At 41.1% G+C, this 22,129-nt stretch overlaps 1 protein-coding gene across 1 annotated transcript; it reads right to left on the minus strand.

Annotated features, from left to right (window-relative positions):
- Nucleotides 1-489: 489 nt before the first annotated feature.
- On the minus strand, nt 490-8,353 carry LOC140475999 (EEF1A lysine methyltransferase 3-like). The gene is made up of 3 exons (XM_072567900.1): nt 8,315-8,353; nt 6,100-6,211; nt 490-3,052 (listed from the first exon to the last, which is right to left on the minus strand). Exons 1-3 carry the CDS (start codon nt 8,351-8,353, stop codon nt 2,640-2,642), a joined length of 564 nt encoding a protein of 187 aa, XP_072424001.1. The 3' UTR covers nt 490-2,639.
- Nucleotides 8,354-22,129: the final 13,776 nt, after the last annotated feature.

The raw sequence follows: 22,129 nt of genomic DNA on the forward strand, positions 1-22,129 counted from the left end.
GGAGATTGGACAGAAGGATTCAATATCTTGAGGGGTCCAGACAAATCAAATAGGCAACTTTTTCACTTTAGGGCTGAGAAGCAAGTGGATATCAGTTTAAGGTGATTGACAAAAAAAATGAGGAAAATGGTTTTCATATAACATGTGATTAAGGATTGGAATGTTCCAACTGAGAAACTGGAGGGGATAGAGTCAATCAGACTTTTGAAGGCAAATTTCGTAATTATATGACAAACATTTACAGGGCTGACGAGAGTAGTAGGGGTGAGGGATGAACTGAGTTCTTGCAGAGACCCCAGCAGGATGTGTCAGGCTGACTGACCCCTCCCCGCGCTGTATTCAAGTCTTATCATTTTTACAATGCTGCGAAGGAAACAGCACTTCAAGAGTTGTTATAGCCTGAAATACCAAACAAAAGATGATGAATGTAATTTATTTGCTTAACAATTCTTTTATTTCATTCCTGGGCATTCAGGTTTCAAATGAACAGACAAAAATAAAATTTCACACCAAAATCATAATGGCACAACATTAACTGCATTTAATGCAGTTTATCTCACACTCAGCTCAGTGTTACATACCAACGGGAAAAGTGTAGGGTTAAAATGCAGTTTCAGAATTCCAGTAAAAGAAAGATTTGTTTCTTTTATATATATAGTGCACTTCACCATTTTGGGCATTTACAAAGCATTTTATACCAATAAATTACTTTGGGAATATAGCCATTGCCATAATGTAGAAAATTCAGGGATAAAGTGGCCCTGTACCCATAGGAGTTTAGAAGAATGAGAGGTGATCTTATTGAAATATATAGGATTCTGAGGGGACTTGACAGGATAGATGGGAAAAGACTGTTTCCCCTTGTGGGAGAGTCTAGGACTGGAAAAGGCGTGCATTTAAAACAGAAATGAGGAATTTCTTCCCTGAGAGGATGGTGAATCACAAAGGGTTATTGAGGCTGGGTTGAAAGACATAATCAAGGCCAAAATAGACAGATTTTTAATCAGTATCAAAGGTTATAGGAAAACAGGCAGGAAAGTGGAGTTTGGGATTATCAGATCCACCGTTGAATGGAGCAGCAGTCTCGATGGGCCAAATCAATGAGCCTAATTCTCTTCCAACATCTTATAGTCACAAGGTCGAGAAAGCTCGTATAAGTTGTAATGAGATAAGAGTCGGGGCAATATTGTTTGAAGGATAAGTGATTGTCAGGATGCTCGGGATCATACTTAAACTCTTCCTCAAAACATTTCCATTGAACCTTTTACATCTGAAAAGACAGGGAAGACTTGGTTTAATGTCTTGTCCAAAGGGCAGTGCCTTCAGCAATACGAAGTTAAGGGTTTAGTTAATTCAGTGGGATGGAAAGCTGACATTTGATACACAATGATACCAACAGCATGGGTTCAATTTCTATACTGGCTGAGGTTACCATGAAGCACTCTCCTCTCAACTTGCTTCCTTTCCTGAGCTGTGGTGATTCTTAGGTTAAATTGCCCCAGTTGTCTCTTTCTCTCTCTCTCTCTCTCTCTCTCTCTGCAATGAGATGGTAGGACTGTAGTGCATTTCCTATCACACCCTTAGCCAAGAGTTTGTGCTCAAGTAGGACTGAAATCTATAGTATTCTGATAAAGACATGGATATTAGCAATGAGTCAGAGCTGATGTCGTCTTAGTTGGGCTGAAGTTAATTACAAGAAGGTAGCTAAATTGAGAACACTACCCTCATTTTGCAGTTGTGTTGATTTCCTACACAAACGGAGAAAATGTGCAGAGAAAATCAAATGTTGGGATGCTCAATATTTTTCACATATATATTTGAGAAGGTGTAGTCAACAAAAAAAAATGCTTATAATTCCACAAAGTCAACCCTAGCTCCTGGAGTGAAATGGGGCAATATTTGAGAAGCACGGGTTTGGGGGGCATAATTTGGAGGCAATATTTGAGGGGCACAAATTTGGGGTCAATATTGATGGGGAAGAAACCTTGGAGTTGAGGGAGAGCCTTGGATGGGGGAGCAGGGTATTTCCAGGCCATGGGAGAAAGACAACAGGAGAGGCTGACAGAAAACAGAGAGAGAGAAAAAGGGTTGAAAGAGAGAGAGTGAACGAGAGAGAGAGAGAGAGAGAGAGAGAGAGAGGTTGTCCTATGGGGGAAAGATAAACTAGACTGGGCCTATATTCTTTCAAGTTTAGAAGAATGAGAGGTAATTTCATTCACATAAGCAAAATCCTTACAGGGATTAACAGCTTAGATAGAGGAAATATTTTCACCTGAGTTGGAATTTCTAAAATCAGGGGATAGCTTTAGAAAAATGGGCAGACTATTTAAGACTGTGGTCAGGAGGCATTTCTTTCCTCAGAGGTGAATTTTTGGAATTCTCTGTTGCAAAAGGCTATAGCAGTTCAGTCATTAAATATCGTCAAGACTAAAATCAACGTGTTACAGAGATAGAGCAGGAAAGTAATGTTGAAGTGGATGATTAGCCACAATCTTATGAAATGGTACAGCAGGCTTGAAGGGCTGCCCATGTTCTTAAATAAGATCCATCTTTCTACAGAGCAGATAAGTGGGGGAAACGTCATCAAAGAGTCAGCACTGACAGAATGGCTTTCTTCTGTGCTGTACAGTTCTTTGATTCTACATCAAAGCATCATCTGTCGTCACTGGATTCAACTTGCTAAGCTTGTACACATTGATATTTTTGTCCTCAACTCTGTGGACAAGTTCACAGTTGAAATACTTAGGCAAAAGTTCCTCATGGAAAGAGATAGAGTGGTTCCCTCTGCGCAATTTGGTAGAGAGGTAAATGATGGTCGATTCATAGCACAGATGCAGCAGAGTCTTTAACAGCAAGGGGTAGATGAGGGAGGTGTACACAATATCTGCACCCAGGATGAAATCATAGTCGGTTGGAAAGTTGATATGGTCCTTACCCCAGGAAAGAGCACAGACCTTTGAACGATGCCGACAATCAGCAGGGATGTTAGCAGAGACATTATGTTCTATCTGGCTCAACACGTTGTCTTTGTCTGTGATAGTAACGTCTCCACCTGGCACAAAGAATGAAACATTATCAGTGCCCATTTATGTGATAAATCAATTACCAAACCTAACTGGTCACAGAGAGAAAATGTGTGCATTGTATGTCGGCGTCATGGAGACTGGCACACAAGGTCGGTTATACATAGGGTTTTGAAGCATAGAGTCTGTGCCATGCTGGGATTGTGATGTCAGGGCGGCCAAAATGTGCTGTAATCAGACCCTCTTATCTTCACAATGCAGCTTTGCATTTGAACTGATTTAGCTAAACACAACCTACTTTTGGGTGGCAAAAAGCCAGCCAGCCTGGAAAACCAAGCTGTTAAATCATTCTTCTAGCGATGAGCAACCAGTAGACATAAACTTACAGGAGGACATATTTGAGTTGACACAATGTTCCATGTGTCAACTGGTATGTAGTTGGAAAGGACAACAAAATGCACAACAATGGAAAAGAGCAAGAGAATTGGGGTGGCTGGATGGCCAACAAAAATCCAGCACAGACCTACTGAAACAAATAGTCCGCTTCTGTAAAGTATGTATTTATTTTACGATTTTTTTCCCAGTCCAAAAAAGATCTTTATCAAAAGAACAGGGTAGTGCTATTGCATGGCATTTCTGGCTTTCTGAAATTAAAAGTTTTCAAAACAAATCTTACAGAAATTATTGTCAGACAGCAGAGCTCAGTTACTGCTGCACTGTCATTTGCCCTTGTGCATTACTGTCGTGTACATTGTCTGCAAGTGATAATGTGGCAAAAGCCCTTTAAAACTACAGGATGTTTTGGTTCTGCTGTATCTAATTACTCTCTTCAAAAACACAGGGTAAAATTAACCAGGAAGGAATCTGTTCCAATACTTGTCCTTGAGGTACTCAGCACTCAAATGTGTTCTCAGGAATTCAGCGTTTTGAAGTTATTCACAGCAGATGGAGGAAACAATTTAAATATTCGCATATTTAAGAACTAATGCTGGTTCGTTAAGTCTCTTGCAATTAAATACCATGATCTTGGTGTTACGTTAAAAGGACATAGAAAACAATTTACTTAAGTGCTGACAGTTGTCCCCAGCTGTCCTTGTCACACTATATTTTTAAATAGGTTGTAGTGTAACATTACTGCAGGTGTTATTAATATCTACTGAGAAAACATCCCTGCAAAGCTGGGTTCAAAGCAAAGCCAAAAACATTTAAAATGCTCAAAGTAGTATTTTTCTTTCTTGGCAAAGGGCCTGCTCAAATCAATATCGTTCCCAGCTAAAAGGAGGTGTGTGTGCATGTCTGTGCATGTGTCTACTCCCTACATTGCAGTTCTTCTGTCAAATTATGAGAGCCATGAACGCTAATTGCTGACAGGCTGTTTCCTTTATTTATTGCACTGTGTGCAACTTTGCAATCCCCTGGTCATTTTATTGATTTTAAAATATTGTAAAGTAGTGTTACCACTAATTACATGATAATGCTTATGTTTTTAACCCTGTTTGTAATATGACCTAGTTAGAAGTAATTTGAGGTGTTATTGACCCTGAAGGTTTTAAAAGTGACTAAATGGTCAAAAAGCGAAAACACCAGCAGCAACACACTATGTGAATAATGAGCACCTTCATGAAATTGCAGAGGCTATGGGAGAATAATCAGTCAGACCCTCTGGTTGAAGCCAGATTAGATTACAGTGTGGAAACAGGCACTTCGGCCCAACAAGTCCACACCGACCCGCTGAAGCGCAACCCACCCATACCCCTACATTTACCCCCTTACCTAACACTACGGGCAATTTAGCATGGCCAATTCACCTGACCTGCACATCTTTGGACTGTGGGAGGAAACCGGAGCAAACCTACACAGGTACGGGGAGAACGTGCAAACTCTACACAGTCAGTCGCCTGAGGTGGGAATTGAACCCGGGTCTCTGGCGCTGTGAGGCAGCAATGCTAACCACTGCGCTACCATGCCGCCCACCAGCACAGCTGGTTTTTATCATTTTTGCAATTTATTGCCCTTGAATGATGCAGTAACCCTATCAGCTCATCAGTAACTGATGTCAAATTGTTTCTAAAACAGCAGAGAATAGAGCCACACCAACAAAGTCCATTTAGCAGACACATCCAGCTTGCCAGGATCAAAATCAATGCATGAAAATTCACAACTTAGCAGCCTTAAATGACAATGAGCAAATAAGTTCTACGCACGAATCAAAATACTGTTGAGCAACCCTTCCTAGCATCTCCATATCTTGGCGGATCAGTTTAATATATGACAAGTCAACATATAGAGGATACCAAAACCCAGAAGAGCTATCACATAAGAGCTTTAACCAACTATTTAGGGATTTGAATAGTTCTGCTGGGCACCCTGAATGCCTGTGGGCATTCCCAAATGTGGGCAACAAGATTCCAGCACTTAATGTGCCTTCGTGGCTTGCCCACGATATTGGATGCTGATGTGCCATTTTACGTCCAAAGCATGGGAGCATGCCATTGTTTTTCTCGGCTTGTGTGTAAAACCACAGGTTGCTTGAGATGGAATTGTAGATTGCTTGGGATAGAAAGACAATATTATATAGTCAGATAGTCTTCTGAGGAGAGTTTGGTTTTATGATGCCTGCATTTACTAGAGCTTAGAAGGATATGACTGAAATGTACAAAATTCTAACAGGGGTAAACAGACTAGAAACAGGAAGGGTGTTTTCTCTGGCCGGGGAGTGTAGAGACAGTGGATAGAGTCTCAATATACAGAGCAGACCATTTAGGACTGAGACTGAAAAGTTTTTTCATTCAAAGGGCTGTGAAACTTGTAGAGATCTCTACCCCAAAAGGCTGTGGAGACCAAACTACAAGAAGTAGATAGGTACATTTTTTAGATTTTACAGGCAGCAAATGGTATGGGGAACAAGTGGGGGTATGGAGCATTGAGATAGAGAATCAGCCATATATGTGTATGAGTGTGTATCTGTATGTGTATGTCTGTGTGTGTGCGCATTATATGCAATATACATTTTCTTAACCATTGCACATTATCTTTCACGTTGATAATCGAAGTTTACAATCATTCTTTAACTCACCCAACAGAACAGCTAGGATCCCCACAATTCCAGTTCCAGACCCTAGTTCAAGCACCTTCTTCCCAGTAAAACTTATCTTCTCTTGTTCAAAATATCGACAAAGCACCAGGGCCTGGAAAGAAAAATCGGACTGTCACAGTAGAATAAATTAGTTGAGAAGATGATGAAAATGGTTACAGTAACTGTTAGTGAGAGGTAGGGTGGAGAGTGTTGGGAATGTGAAGATAGACATTTCCCTGTAGACATTAATGAAGCTGGGAATGGGAGTCTTGCTTACCTATCAAACACATGCATTTCGAGCAGCTCCGTGATGCAGGACTCTGTGCTCTACAGTCTGTTCCCCAGGAAGCACTCCGAGACAAACATCAACTGCATCTAGAGGACCATCAATTTGGTGAAAGACGCTCTTTGGTCTGCCCGAAACTTATGGTCTTCCAGAACTAGGAGCCCGATCGAGTGTTGCAGACTGGCACATTCCAAAGGTCCAGGACTACGTGCTGAGGAACACACTAAAGCTTGGGGCAGCTGCTGTCAAGGCACAGTGGGGAAAGACCACTGTCTGAGGTCTTCCTGCTAAAGATAAATGGGGGTCCATTCAGTTATCTGACCTCCCAGTGTCTCAAATACATGTAAATTTTAGTATTATATGTATAAGAGAGGCCTTTAGATTTTTGGATCGAGTCAAAGTCCAGTGTTTTGTTTGCTTACTTGCCACTGTAGAAAACTGAACTACATCTGTGACAATGTGTTCTTTTATAAATAAAGCATATTTTTGAAATTAAAAAAATCAAACTTGTGCGAGATATTATCAAGCTGGAGAGGGTTCAGAAAAGATTTACCAGGATGTTGCCAGGTATGGAAGATTTGAGATATAAAGAGAGACTGGATAAACTGAGACTTTTTTGACTGGAGCGTAGAACGTTGAGAAGTGACCGACAGAAGTTTATAAAATCATGAGGGGTGTAGATAGAATTGATGGTAGTTGTTTTTTTCCCTAGGCTGGAGAATTTCAAGACTAGGGGGCACATTTTCAGGTGAGAGGAGAGAGATTTAGAAAAGATGCGAGGCAAATACTTTACACAGAGGGTGGTTCCTGAGGAAGTGGTGGATGTGGGTACAATTACAACATTTAAAAGACATTTGGATGGATATACAAATAGGAAAGGTTTGGACAGGTCTGGGTAAGGAGCAGGAAAGTGGGACTAGTTTAGTTTGGGATTATGTTCGGCATGGAGTGGTTGGACCAAAGGGTCTGCTTCCATGCTGTAAGACTCTATGACTCTATTTCCCAGTGGATTAAGAGCAACATAATGACGAAATAGGCACCATTAGCATTGCTGGGTTAAAGGACGGGAATAAGCACAGTGAAGAGGAGGTTAGGGAAACTGCTGAGTGAGTTATAGCTTTACAGTGAATATGTAAGGCTATAAGATTTGAAAACTGGAAGGACATAGTGATGGTCCTGGGTGGAGTGGATGTTGGAATGGGGAAGAGCTGCTGTCTCATCAATATCAATGAATATGGACAGGGAGAATGCACAACTAAATTATGGAATTAGTAGCAGAGTTGTGGCTGAGCTGCTATTTATTGGAAGGAAATGTCAGAAACAATCTGACCTAATGGTGACAAAGATAGGAAAGGAAGCAGGTTATGCTCTGCCTGATGTAATGAAGTAATCCTTCTGGTGGAAGTGAGCAAAACTCAGCTTGTGAATGTGGTGTATCATCTAGCTTAGCCTAGGCCAGTGTCCAAAGGGAGATGTGCTACTCTTCAGCTCAAAGCATGTGATTGTACACAATAGCCTGTGTACAACAATACAGGTTGTTTAGAGTAGAAAAATAGTAAAATGGCAGGACTATCCTCTGAGGAGAACTTGGTTTGACTGTGCTTTTATTTGCTAGGATGAGAGGTGTTCTGAATTCAGTAAGACATACATTACATTGATAATGGATCAAAATGATGAAGCGTTTAGTCTTCCTGATGTTTAGGTAGAGCGAGCTAAGATTTATGTTTAACTCACTGCCACATCTCTTCCAGGCAAGTTAAGATTGTTTGTTTCATTATAGTTCCCTCGGATGGAGAGATGATGTTTCAAGTGGAGATTCATTTAGTGTCACAAGAACTTTGAGGATCACGGGTTCAATTTTTGGATCTGAACCAAATTGCATTATCTCAAATCTAGTCACAACAGGGATTGTACATTTCTTCTAAGTACCACACGGTTGATGAAAGGTAAATCAGTCAAGCCTCCCATTGTTAAATCAGTAACTAATTCAGGGATATTAACAAAGCAGGGGGTTAATCTCAATATTGGCTTGGCCATTTGTGGAGGAAATCACAAAATATTTTTGAAAATGGATATAGATTCAATTAAACTTCTCAATTCTGAGTTCATTGAATCTTATTAAGGCAGTATATCAAGAGATATGGAGAAAGTTGGTGAAAATGAAATTAAGGAATTGGACCAGCTACAATCTAATAGAACAGAGGAACATAACTGAGTGCTGAATAGGCTATTCCTCTTCCCATTTCTTTTCAATATGGTCAATGCGGATAGGTGTAAGTTAGTTGAAGAATATTGCAATCCCCTACAGACATTTCATTAAAACAAGTACAGAAGAGTCAAACAAGGATCATTTCTTCTTGCCTATACAATGGAATTGGCATCCAAGGCCAAGTGACTTACAGCATCCCAGATAGAGGCGGAGAATCCCAAATCGCCGCCAAAAAATCGAGCGATGTTCAAAATGTGTCCACAGAATTGGAACTGCTTCTCAGAGATGAAAGGCTGCGGAAAGAGCCATTCAATTGTTTGGGAGGTGCGGCCAGTATTTTCCTGGCACTGGAGTTTCACCATCCTCTTGAACCTTTCCTTGAAACTTTCCCGGTTGCTGGTGGCTGTTTTCTCATCATTTGGGAGATTCTGGCCTGAAGCACGGCTCCGACTCGGATCAGTGGGAGCTTGACTTGAGTGAGCCTGTCTGATTGAAAAAGAAGAAACTGTAGTCTGGAAGAGTCATAAACCACGTGAGTGTGAGAAAATTAATAGACATGGTGAACCCAAGTTCTTAATCAAGCCTGCCCCACTTTCACAATGTCAAGGAAGCAGCAAGGATAATCTGATCTGACCACGGCTTTCAATGTTTCCAACATCACTTCTCCACTCCTGACCACTGCCATAGCTTCCCTCCATAGTGGAGTAGAAAAGTAAAGAAAAAGAAAAATCAGGCTGAATAACAAATAAATACGCCAAAAAATTCCTCTCTTATACCTGTCTGTCACTACCCACAGATCAAATTCAATCCAAGAGATCACTTAGAATACATGCTATCCAGAAAGACAATTTCAGTCACTTTCAATATGAAAGCATCCCTGCACCAATTTAGAATGAGTCCATTTCTGTCTTAAAAGTATATAGACCATCAGCACTCACAACAGACATCTCCCATCCATTCCAGAGGATTGCCATTCACTAGGAGTGGAAAAAGGAATAACTAACTACTCAGTATATCCCTACTCTTAAATAGCTCTAATTCATTTCCACTGGCCACTGAACTGAAATAATCTATTAATAGGAATGGTATCCAGTTAGTGATTTTATAGGCTTTCACCAGGACAGACAGTTCCACTGTAAATCAAATCAAGGTCAATGGACCAATATAGTGAGCTAGGTTTCTTCATATTGGCAATAAGCTTTCCTCAGATCGTCTCCAAAACCACTATCTCACCAAAACTGACCAAATCAAAGAAAAAATGGTGCTACTTTGATTTGTTTGGCAAAGTTCAATTACTAGAACACAACATTTAACTATAACTTTCCTACTTTGATCATGAACCTCTTGTGATCTATGCACAATAACACCAAAATATCTTCTCCCTTTCAGTAATTTTCCCTGAAAGTGATGCATGTTTTCTATTTTGACCCCACTAACAGTCCCAGCATTAGGTTATATAATTTAAATGTCATTTGCAAATGTGTGGTTCACTGCTGAATCACAACTATTTTTTTTTCTTTGCATTGATTGTACTCCCCTACTGTCTTAACCTTTGCACACTGTCTAGTTTACTTCTTTGTTTTAAAAAAGTCAGTATAACACTAAAGTCAAGACCCACTATGTCATGTACATCAAGCTTAATTAACATGGATCATCAATGCGACATTTGGAAAAAAAACTTGAGAATTTGCTAGCAGCCTTTCAGTTCAATAAAGTGATTGTCAAATGTGAAGTGTCCACAATTTTCCTAGTAGAACTTAAAAGTTTGTGAGAAATTATACAGTTTGTAAAAAAGAACAATCACATTTTGAAATTAGACATAACTCATTTCTCAGTAAATATGTTAAATTTTATATTAGGCAGCTTAAAAGACTTATTTATTGTTTTAAAGACACATTTTATACTCATTGCTGATTGGTTTTCAAATGGTCTATAATTAGTAGAGGTGTTGCAATGGAGAATGCAGTTAATGATGACTGCCAATTAAGTCTCAAGCTTTCTTTAATTATTAGTTTAAATTTTATACCAGTTAGGTTCTTTGTAATTGGTCCAGGCATTGTCACTTGCCACAGAGTTAACTTGTCAACCAATCAGCGCTCATGTCTCATGCAATATATTGTTTTCCTTTTACTATGGTATTTATTGCAAATTGTTTTAAAGATAAAAAGCTTTGATCCTGGCCAAGCTGGCCATAAACAGGTCCAGGTAGCGGGCCGTGGAGGGGGTGGTTATGGCCAATTGCCTGCCCTCTTCTGAGGCTATGTCTGAACCTGGGTATCCCTGGATAAGGAACACATGGTGTCTACCAACTCCCTTGAGCTGTTCAGGGAGAGGTGGACACTGCGGGGAGTGGAGTGTTTTATTTCGCCCTCCAACTCTATTCTGATTTAATCTCTACCCTTCCCTTCACTTTTTTGATCACACAGCATTGCCCTTTGATGAGAAGGGCACTGCTTGTCACTGGCCACCCTAGTGTTTCCTTTCTTCCTGGTGGTGGAAATCAAATAAAGATTTGTACACTTGTTGTCAAAAAAAAGAAAAAAAATAGCTTTAATAAAATGTGTCGTTTTTCTGCAAGTCTTAAACTTTGTCCAACCAAACGATTGAAATTCTATTGGTAGTTCTGGCCTGCTGTACCTTTGTCTGAAAATAAAGCAGATTATCAGGTATACATTGAGAAGAATGGTAATATGAGTGCTAAAATGTCTACGTAGGTCACATAACCTCATCCGATTTTGAACTGTCACTCTTTGCCTGCGTTCATTCAGCAAATACAATAAGAAGTGATCAGGTTTCTTCATTGTTAGAACCAATTGATGAAGTGATATATTTCAATTTGTGGAGCAGGGTCAAAATCAGGCTGTCGCTAAGGCCTACATCTTATAAGAGAGATCAGAGACAGAAGCCAATTGAGGCGCAGAGGGGAAAACGAAAGGGTCCAAAGGTTGCCATGGGATTAGAAGCACCATCAGTGATGAGGCAACCACACAAGGAGGGTCCGAGATATAAAAATATGAATGAAAAGCTCTTTGAGGGAAATCAAAAGTCAGACTGAGGGACTGGAGCATTGAATGGATAATGCATAGGCTCAAAAGAGGAATCAGTGAACATAAAGGAAACAGAAACATTCATAAACAGGAACAAGAGGAGAAACAGACTGAAAAACAAGAATCAGAAACAGAAAAGGGGGAAAACAAACAAACAAGTATACTGAAAAATAGAACAAATGAAATATTCAGAGGCAGAGCACGAAAATTCAAAGAAACAAGAGGAGGCTCAGAGAGTTTAGGTGGAGTATCAAAGGTGGAAGAAACAGAATTAGACATGGCTTAACCAAGGTCTGAGGATTCAGGCCAGAGGCAGAGAAAGGAGTTTGAAGTGGTAAAAGGAGAAAAGAGGCAAAAAGAGTCAAACCGAAGCATTGATAGAGGAAGCCAATCAAAAAATTGAAGACAGGAAAACTGGGAGCAGAAACAGCAAAGCAGTCATCAGTGATTAGAACAGAAATTCAGAGGCACTAAGAGGACAAATGGAAGGTCCAAACAAGAGAATCTGAGACTGCAAAATTGGGTTTTTGAATCAACGATTAAGGAAACAGAGTCAGCAAATCCAGAACAGAAACTCAAATGGGAGACCCAGACAAACAATGCACATATGGAAAAGGGTGGGGAGAGTGGTTTAAAATTAATCAGATGCTATGAAAGGAGTAGGAGAGGTTTTAGTTTACTTGGAATTCATTCATTTTCATCAAATTAATCTTTGGGCCCAGAGGTGACAATCAGAATTGGGGAAATCAAATGGACAATAGATAACTAAATGGGTGGCAATGGTATAAAGGTGATTTTGGCAATCCACGCTTTTAAATTTTGGGGACATGGGTTTGAATCCCACCATTCAGAGAGTGAAATTTGAATTGAATACAACTTAGTCTGGTGGTGGCTGTGTAAACACCCACCTGCAGTTAAACTCAGTATTTGCAATTCTCCTGAATTATTTTAATCTAGAATATCTGTATCCATAAAATTTCTGAAGGTTTACACTTTGGAATCATTCTTAATGAGTGTGAAAATCCTCCAGTGCCTCAAGTGTCTGGCATCAAGGTCTAATGCAGAAAACATTCCTCCAACCAAACATTTGTACAGGGTATTGCCAAAATCATCAACAACCCACAAACTCCAATGCCTCACAAACAACTCTAGGCCTCACACTGTCAAATATCCAAGTCTAAGAGCTATCTATAACTTGTATATCTAATAAATGAGTGATCACGATGTTGGTGTCATCTTTGGTTCTGAGGTAGCTTCCAAGCATATACCAATGCTATCACTACATCTGCCTGTGTAACATTGTCTAACTTCCCGAGGCCTCGACTCATCAGTTGCTGAAATCCTCACCTATGTATTTGTTATCAAAATCTTGAGTAATATCTTCTAGGCCGCATCCATCAATTGATCTAATTCATGATTCCCCTGACCATGCCCCTATTTGACATGAAGACCTCTTCATCCTTTATGCCTGTGGTCGCCAGTGGCAACTGATTAAACAAATGTAAATGTTTCTCCTTGCTTTCAAACATTTCTACTGAATCACCCCTCCCCACCTCTGTAATCTTCCTAGACCCTTCAATTTTCAGAGATGCCTGCTCTCCTCCCATTCTGTCCTCTTCAGCACACCCAATTTTAATCTCTCCACTATTGGTGATCATGTTTTCAACTGTCTGGGCCACCATAAACCTTTTCAGTTTGAACTCATTTAAGAAACTCCTCATTGAAGAAAAATTTATCCATCATTCCTAATGCCTGTTATGTTGTTTAAGAATGTTTGAGAATTATTTTTAATAACCATGGGAACATAAGGAATATTTTGTTACATCAAATATACTACACTTTGAAATTTGTCTCTTGGTTTCTGGGTGTCCCTTTGGATCCTTCAAGTCCTATTTTGGAATTTTGCTTTAGCTGTTTCTGATTCTTCCTTTTGGCTCTCTGTTTTGCCTCTTGTCACTGTTCAATGTTCTTCTTGGATCTGATAAGCTTCCTTTGTAGTCTCTAACTCATTTCAAATTGTTGTTGCAATAATCCAGAAAAAGAAAATGCAGGTTACTTGCTGTTATGTCCACTGTGCTAATGTAAATGTGGGTATACCTGTACAACTTGGACCGTAGCAATTCAAAAAGGCAGCTTCTCAAGGGCAACTAGGAATAAGCAATAAATGCTGTCCAGCCGGCAACACCCACATCCCATGAGTGAATTAAAAAAAAGGATGTGACTAAATAATGCTCAAGTGACGATTTTACATTGCAGGAGACATTATTAGGCTGCAGAGACATTGCCAGGAATGGAGGGTTTGTGTTATAAGGAGAAGCTAGATAGGCTAGGGCTTTTCTCACCAGAGGGTAGAATGTTGAGAGGTGGCCTTACAGAGTTTTATGAAATTATGAGGAGTATAGATAAAGTGAATGCCAGGTGTCTTTTCTCTAGGGTGGGGGATTTCAAGACCAGGTGGCATATTTTTACGGTGAGAGGAGAAATATTTTTTAAAAGACACGAGGGCCAATTTTTCTTTTATACAGCGAGTGGTTCATGTATGGAATGAACGTTCAGAGGAAGTGATAGATGTGGGTACAGTTAGTGTTTAAAACACATTTAGGTAAGTACATGAACAAGAAAGATTTCAAGGGATATGGGTCAAGTGCAGGCGAGTGATATTAGTTTTGTTTGGGTTTATGTTCAGTATGGACTGATGTGTCTGATTCCATGCTGTATAACTGTATATTCTTATGATGGAATGACTCATGGGTCCTTTGATCTATTGAAGTTGATCTCAAGCAATAATTTTACATTTGGAATGATGGAAATATGCCTTTTGTAATTAATGAAGACGTCGAGTCATAGAGATGTGCAGCATGGAAACAGGCCCTTCAATCCAACCCGTCCATGCCGATCAGATATCCCAACCCAATCTAGTCCCACCTACCAGCACCCGGCCCATATCCCTCCACACCCTTCCTATTCATATACACATCCAAATGCCTCTTAAATGTTGCTATTGTACCAGCCTCCACCACTTCCTCTGACAGCTCATTCCATACACGTACCACCCTCTGTTTGAAAAAGTTGCCCCTTAGGTCTCTTTTATATCTTTCCCCTCTCACCCTAAACCTATGCCCTCTAGTTCTGGACTCCCCGACCTCAGGGAAAAGACTTTGTCTATTTATCCTATCCATGCCCCTCATAATTTTGTAAACCTCTGTAAGGTCACCCCTCAGCCTCCAATGCTCCAGGGAAAACAGCCCCAGCCTGTTCTGCCTCTCCCTATAATCACTATTCACTTAAGCCTCAACATTTATTTTTGTTAAGCCACTTAATAGTTTATTAACTGATTACCTCTGTCCTGTGGATTTCCCATTCTGTTCAATGAGGGAAGTCAAACACACTGCTCAAGTCGTGGCAGTTGCTTGCCCAGATAGTGTCATTGGTTGCAGCAACTTGAATTCTGAGGTTTGAAGCTTCATAAGCAGCTGTTCTCCCTATAGTCCACCTATGAGATTGCAGGATTCATTGCCAACATGTTTATAGATGCAACCACTCTGCAGCAAAAGGGTATGTTGGCAGACAAGGAATGGGGGACCAAAATTGAGTCAAGGAGGACCAGGCAAGTATTCTGATCTAAATCCTGGTGAGAATAATTCTTCCTCTGTGAAACACAACTAGAGTCACCATAATTCCTGATGAAAGGCTTTCGCCCAAAACATCAATTTTCCTGCTCCTCGGATGCTGCCTGACCTGCTGTGCTTTTCCAGCACCATTCTAATCTTGACTCTAATCTCCAGCATCTGCAGTACCCACTTCTGCCTAGAGTCATCATAATGGTTGGCCCACCAACTGAAGGCAGATTAGGAAAATGGCGCAATATAGAATACTTCAACTAAGAAAAGAAATAAGCAGTTCTGTGGCTGCAGGTGTGAATCCTGGACAGCATTATCCTGCCCAGAGTCAAAGAAACAACTTCAGAGCAATCTGAGGAAGGGGGAAAGTGGTAACGAACCATTGGTCATGGTGCAAATTGAAATCAGAAAAATGGCAGACCAAACTTTAATAGAGCAATGACCTGCATTTAAAAGAGGAGAGTATTTTTATATACCTGAGCTATATTTTCACAATGGGCAAAGATAGTGCCAAATGATATTCTCTGGATGAAAAAGAAGACTAGAAAAGTAAGATGAAGCAATAAATGAGTGCATATGATTGCTGTCACTTATTAAAACTTATACTTAGAATGCGGACATCGCTGACTAATCCAACATCTTTTGCCCATCTCTAACTGCCTTGTAGAAGGTGGCGGAGAGCTGTGTTCTTGAACCACTGCAATTCATCTGGTGTGAGCATATCCATCATGCTGGGATGGGGCAGGCAAGATCACGGCGGGCCGAATGGCTTCCTTCTATGCTGTCACCATTTTCTAGAATTCTTTGTCCGCATTAAGTGGAAAGAATCATTTGCTGCAGATCACATGTATTTCCTGTGCAATCGAAGAGATGGTGGGACTGTCACGCAGTGTGACCTGAGTCATCTCCACACACAGTAGCCCTCAGACTGCCGCTGAGAGTGGTCATCAATGAAGTGCCAAGGCTAGTCCCCAGTTATCCCAATGGAGAAAATCCCTTGAGTGAGTATCTAACCAATTCCCAGTCACATTACTCAGCTGTGAAGGAACTAAACTGAAATATCATTCCACTCAAAGAAATCAGACATCGAAGTGTGACATTATTTTGTTTGCTCCATCATAGCTTCCATTACACTCTGGTCGATATCTTCATATCAATGATAATAGACATATTTGCCTCCTTTCCATGGCACTGTAACCTCTTATTACACAGAAATCCTCTTACCACATAAGATGATGGGGGCAGGCGCATGGGGAGGTGGTATTGCTAAGCTTTCCTGTTGTGGTCTACTCCCACTCATCCTCAGTATCCATCAGTCGACTTCTCGCCAGATTTAGGTTGCACTGTAAATCCTTAAAATGACTAGAAAATGTGTGTGCTTTTTTTTTCCAGTGGAAAGCTAGTCCCAAGAAATGGGGAGGGATGAATGGCGTTGAACTGGTAACAGAGGTTTTAAAGGGCTATGGAGATGGGGCTGGAGAGTGGGACTAGCCGGGTAGCTCTTTCTGGAACCGGTACAATCACAGAGCCATAGACTAATACATCATGGAAACAGACTCTTTGGTCCAACCAGTCCGTGCTGAACATTATCCCAGACTAAACGAGTCTCACCTGCCTGCTCCTGGCCCATATCCCTCCAAACCTTTCCCATTCATGTACTTACCCAAATGTCTTTTAAATGTTGTAATTTTACTCACATCCACTATTTCCTCAGAAAGCTCATTCCACACGTGAACCACCCTCTGTATAAAAAAAATTGCCCATCGTGTCTTTTTTAAATCTCTCTCCTCACTCTAATAATGTACCCCCTAGTCTTGAAGTCCCCCATCCTCGGTAAAAGACACCTACCATTAACTCGACCTATACCCCTCATGATTTTATATAAGGTCACTTCTCCTTCCTTCTATACTGTTAACCTCCATGATTTTATATTAGACCCAGGTCGCTGTACTGTCCGGTGAAGCAGAGCAAAGATCTTGGACGGAGCAGCTTGTTGAAATGTAAAGTCATTTTTCCCCCCGCTGCAGAAAATCTTCGAGTAAATTGCATTGATTGAATTTAGATAATTGTCCAGCACTTCTATTCAATTCTCCAGATGGGCCAAATGGCCGAGTCAGACATCTGTGTGATTTTGTTTCATTGACGTATCGTGCTTTGTTATTTTTGATTATCAAGCGACAGTGCACAGTCCAATCGCATACCCACCATTTTTCTGAACCTGCAGCAGTCCAGGAAGCAGAAACTCCAATTTCTTTTGTCCACAGCGGCCTAGGAAGAGCAAGACATTGTTGTCTGTCTACCTGAGTCTGCTAATCTCTGTTTAAGGACAGTTTATAACTGCTGGCATGTCCCCTTCCACTCAGATTCAGAGACCTCTAACTCCATCCATGTGGGACACGGGCAGCTGTCAAAGACAACTTTCTGTGGCTTTATGTGTGGATCCAGGCCTCCGCTGTGATATATCAGGTCTTAATTTAGGCAGACCCACTCTCCAAAGCATATTTTTGTTCCTGGTTCATTCTCCCTTTCAGGATGCTCCATTTCAGTAGTTTCCGCGCATAGAGGGAATGAATTCAAGTCTCCAGTTTAAACAAGACCAGCTCTAACATGGCCCTTTCCATTCTTTATGCTTTCTCCAAATTGTCATTCTTTTTAAGCCTCACTTGAAATCCGGGTGTAATTTGTCGGCTTCATCTTTTCAAAAGCGAAGATACAGGGTAGGTTCTCCCGTCAGCGTTAAATGTGCATCCATTGTCCACTATCATCACGGCTCCTGACTGCCTGGTTTAATGTCCACTTGATTTTATTCGTAAGATTCTATAATGTCTTGCTGGCCTCTTGTCAGTTTCTGAAAACCTGCCCCTATCGGTCAAGTGTGGTCCCTAACCAACCAGTGTTCTTGTACAAAGTAAGCCTTCACCCATGACGCACAATTTTAACCAGAATGTCTTCTCTGGTCAGTAGTTACAAAGGAAACGTTAACAGATACAAAAAAAATGGCCCTGAGTTCGGAAGGAGAGTCGTGTTGGACTGGAAATGTTAACTTTCTCTTTCCGCAAATGCCGCAGGACATCCTGAGTTTCTCCATCACCTACTGTTTATATTGGTTCTGGTGATTGATTTGGGTTCGCTAACCAGACCAGGGTTCTGCACATTTTTCTACCCTCTTAAAAGATATTGAGATCAAAGAGTCTTAAGATCAGAAGACGTTGGGCCCATCAAGTCTATTCTATCATTCAATGAGATTATGACCGATCTGATAATCCTCAACTTGACCTTCCTGCCTTTCCCTCACAACCCTCAATTCCCTTACTGATTAAAAATCTCAGCCTTAGATATACTTGAAGTCACAGAATCTCTGTTGTAAAACGTTCCGCAGATTAACTACCCACAGAGAAGATAAATTCTTTTCATCTCTATTTTATGCAGGTAAACCCTTATTTTGAGATTCTCTGCTCTCAGACTCTTCCACAATGGGTAAAACAGTATCTCCGCATCTACCCTGTCAAGTTCCCAGAGACTTGCATGTTTCAAAAACGTTGTGTCTGATCCTTCTAAATTTCGTATGAGTATAGGCCCAAAGTACTCAACCTCTTTCATTATCAACCTCTTCTCAACAAGGAAAGTTTCTCCATACCCACTATTAACCGAGTGAACCTTCTCTAGAATACCTCTAATAATAGTTTATCTTTCCCATAGGTAAGGGCGCAAAACTGTTCACTATATCCCAGCTATGTTCTGGCTAGTGCCTTGTATCATTTTATTGATTGCTTCAAAGCCTAATTTCTCTCCGGTTCCATAGCCTCTGCAAGTTGCTGGTTAACCTAGCCAATACTGCCTTCCTTTCTCTTTTGCTTCTGTGAGAAAACATGATATGTGTTATCCTTATGCAACTCCTCTATGTTAAGACTCCACACCTGTTGACCAATGACCAACATTCCACTTGCTTTCCCTATTACCCACTGACCTTGGATAAACCTTTTGTGATTCATGCACAATCCCTCTGTTCTGCGCCTTTCCGCAGTCTTTCTCCATTTAAGTAATATTCAGCTCCTCCATTCTTCCTACCAAACCTTACAGTTTACCTCATTGCATTCCACCTGTTATGATTTTGCCCGTTCTTCCTCAGCGATTTTGAAGCTCCAATCTTATTGCTTAACATTGGCAGATGAAATTTTACAACTGAATAATTTTTGTGCTTGTTCTCTAAGGGTGGTCAGAGACTGACAGGATCAGTATTGAAGGAAGACCTTGATGCTGTCATAGAGACCTAGTTAGTGGGGAACAGCTTGAGATCGGAAGGAGTAAGATCGATCTACCACCCAAATCCTCCTCAGAGACATCGTTACAGAGACTACCAGTCTACCTTATACTCAGTTGTTAACACAAACTAAACAGCATCCTGTTCAAGGCAAGAATGTCTTCTAAGTACCTAAAAGTGGCTTTCACCCACTCCACACTAGACCAAGCAGCTCCTGTAAAGCCCTGCCCTGAAAGAGGATGGTAGCAGCAAACCCTTCCCAAGTTAAGCAAAAGGACAGGCAGCCTCATACAACAGGGTGGGTGTCGGCAGTGAGGTCTGCTCCACAAGTTGGGTTGATATCACCAAGAGGTTGCAGATTCAATGCAATGAATAAAGAGGCCTCTGAATAATCTGAAGTTGTGCTCCTTGGTAATAGAAAGTCTTATCCCGAGACAGATATTGCATCCTGTATCAGTAAATGTTAAAGAAGGATTAGCCCTCAATGCACAGTCCCTCTTCTTGTCTCCAACATTATCAGGACAATATCCGTTAGAGGTCACCACCACCACCACCACCACCACCAGATAGGGGCGAAGTCTCTCTCTCCCCAAATGGAGGCGCAGTTTATTCATTTTCCCTCTTGTGTGATAAGTAATATATTCTAGTAATATCCTTCGTAGACAGAGTGAATAAATATAAAACGCGTCTTTTGTCACAGAAGCGAAAGAAAAAAGTCAGTATCGTTTCGGTCAACTAGTAGGTTGCAGAGACGATGGAAGCGAAGAGAAAGTACACTTTGAAGGAATCAATAAAAAAATTGCACTTTCCCAGTGACTTCCGCACCAACAGGGAACCTTCAAAGTGTTTTACACGTAAACTAAAGATATTGTTCCTTTTACTAACGAGAGCACAGAAAGTCCCTAAAAGCCTTTTGTTTCTTGGTGGTTTCAGTGGAATGACAGCACCTCGGACAGTTCACCGCATTGTGTTGGAAGCTTTTTATTCTCATGTTTCTGTGCTAAACCCTGAAGCCTGTACCTCTTGGTGATAGGGCGAAACCAGCCCACCCCCAACCTCACTCTGCACTTTAGAGGTTAATTGTATGAACCTCGTCCATCACTTGTGGCGAGAAGGAAAATGCATAACAGAAAAGGGAGGGATGAGAGATGTGAGTTGTGCATTATAGCATTCAGCGGTGATTGGAAAGTGAACATCACGGTGATGAGACAGAGCCATTCTCAGTCTAAGTTTGACCTGCAGTTGCATTGGACAATCATTGGATTTCAACTGGAAGGCTGTACTCCCTGGTGGCAGCAACCAGTGGGTTGTCTGGGCTGGCTGGCGTGGACTAGTTGGACCCATGTTGTTTCCATTTTGTATGATTCTGATTCAAGTCCTTTAATGTCTACGTACGGCTACTGTAGTTAAAAAATGCGACTCAGCCAAGCACGGCCACAAGTCATAAAATCCTAAATAATGAGCTAAAGATAACTGACTCAATAAAATGCTGTGACCAGGCAGAGCAGGTGTCAGATGTATTCATAGACTGCAATGGTTTTCATTTCGTCCAGCGCTGCAATAGCAAATGGGGCTTAGATTTTACAAGCTCTTTAATGTGAACATGTCCCAGTGCCCTTAACAATAGTCATTTACTGTAAAATCTTTCTGGCACCAAGACATACAAGGAGACATTTGTCTTAAAGGGGTGAAGTGGTTTAGGGAGGGAATTCAGAGTCTGAGCTAAGGGAGCTGAAAGCAGCGCAGACAATAAAACATTAAAACACGATACTAGAGGTTGGAGCGCATACAACTGGAATGTTCATTGTTGGCGATTTAGAGAGTCATTGCAGGACAGATACCAATAAAACATTACAGTTCCATCCAGTTAGAGAATGGGATCGGGTGGTATACTCTTGAATGCTGTGGACAGATTGAGAAGGAGGTAAGGCTGTTAATCCTGGTCATTGTCACAACTTCTTACAATGGACTTGTAAGCATTGCCCTGGAAACCTGATTGGAGGGAGTTGTGGGAAACAACGGCATGAATTTGAGGAAGCAAATTCCGTTGAAGCGCTTTGCAAAGAGAAGGAAGATTGGGCTAGGGGGCTATCAAGAGGTGATTTGTCCAGATAAGGGGGATCGAGAGCAGTTTTTGGACAGTATCAGTTGAGAGTCAGTCAGTGAGGATCAAAACTGAGGGGTTGATTGCGTCTCAGGCACAGGTTATTGCTAACGTTGGAAGAGAGCCTGGAGTTTAGGACAGGCGAAACAGGGAGGGCGAGAGTGAAGGTTGGCCGAAGGGCAAGGGAATTAAGTGGTTGAAAGGATGTGCTCGATCTCCGTGATTATCGGGTAACCAATAACACTGAAGAACCCAGCCAGCTCCGCTCGCTTAAACCGTAGCTCAACATTTCGAGGTACCAAGATATTTGCTGGTCAGGCAATCCTTGACTGATAGCAAAGCATTTGTTTTTTTTAACACATCTCAAGCTAAAATTGCATTGGTAGAACAGTGCAGAGTGTTTTCCAGTAATTGTTATTGCTTTCAGCTTTAATATTGGTCCCATAACTTACACCCTGTGGCCTTTGGCCAATGTTCCGTTGTAGTTGCTTTACCCAATTATT

This window comes from Chiloscyllium punctatum, chromosome 4, assembly GCF_047496795.1.
Source record: "Chiloscyllium punctatum isolate Juve2018m chromosome 4, sChiPun1.3, whole genome shotgun sequence".
Lineage (NCBI taxonomy): Eukaryota > Metazoa > Chordata > Chondrichthyes > Orectolobiformes > Hemiscylliidae > Chiloscyllium > Chiloscyllium punctatum.

Coding starts and splice junctions, on each gene's coding strand:
- LOC140475999 (XM_072567900.1), bottom strand. CDS start 8,353: ATGGGAGGCTTGACTGATTTACCTTTCATCAACCGTGTG. Junction 6,212..8,314: donor TACCTTTCATCAACCGTGTG/GTACTTAGAAGA, acceptor TTTTCTTTCCAG/GCCCTGGTGCTTTGTCGATA. Junction 3,053..6,099: donor GATCCTAGCTGTTCTGTTGG/GTGAGTTAAAGA, acceptor TCTTTGTGCCAG/GTGGAGACGTTACTATCACA.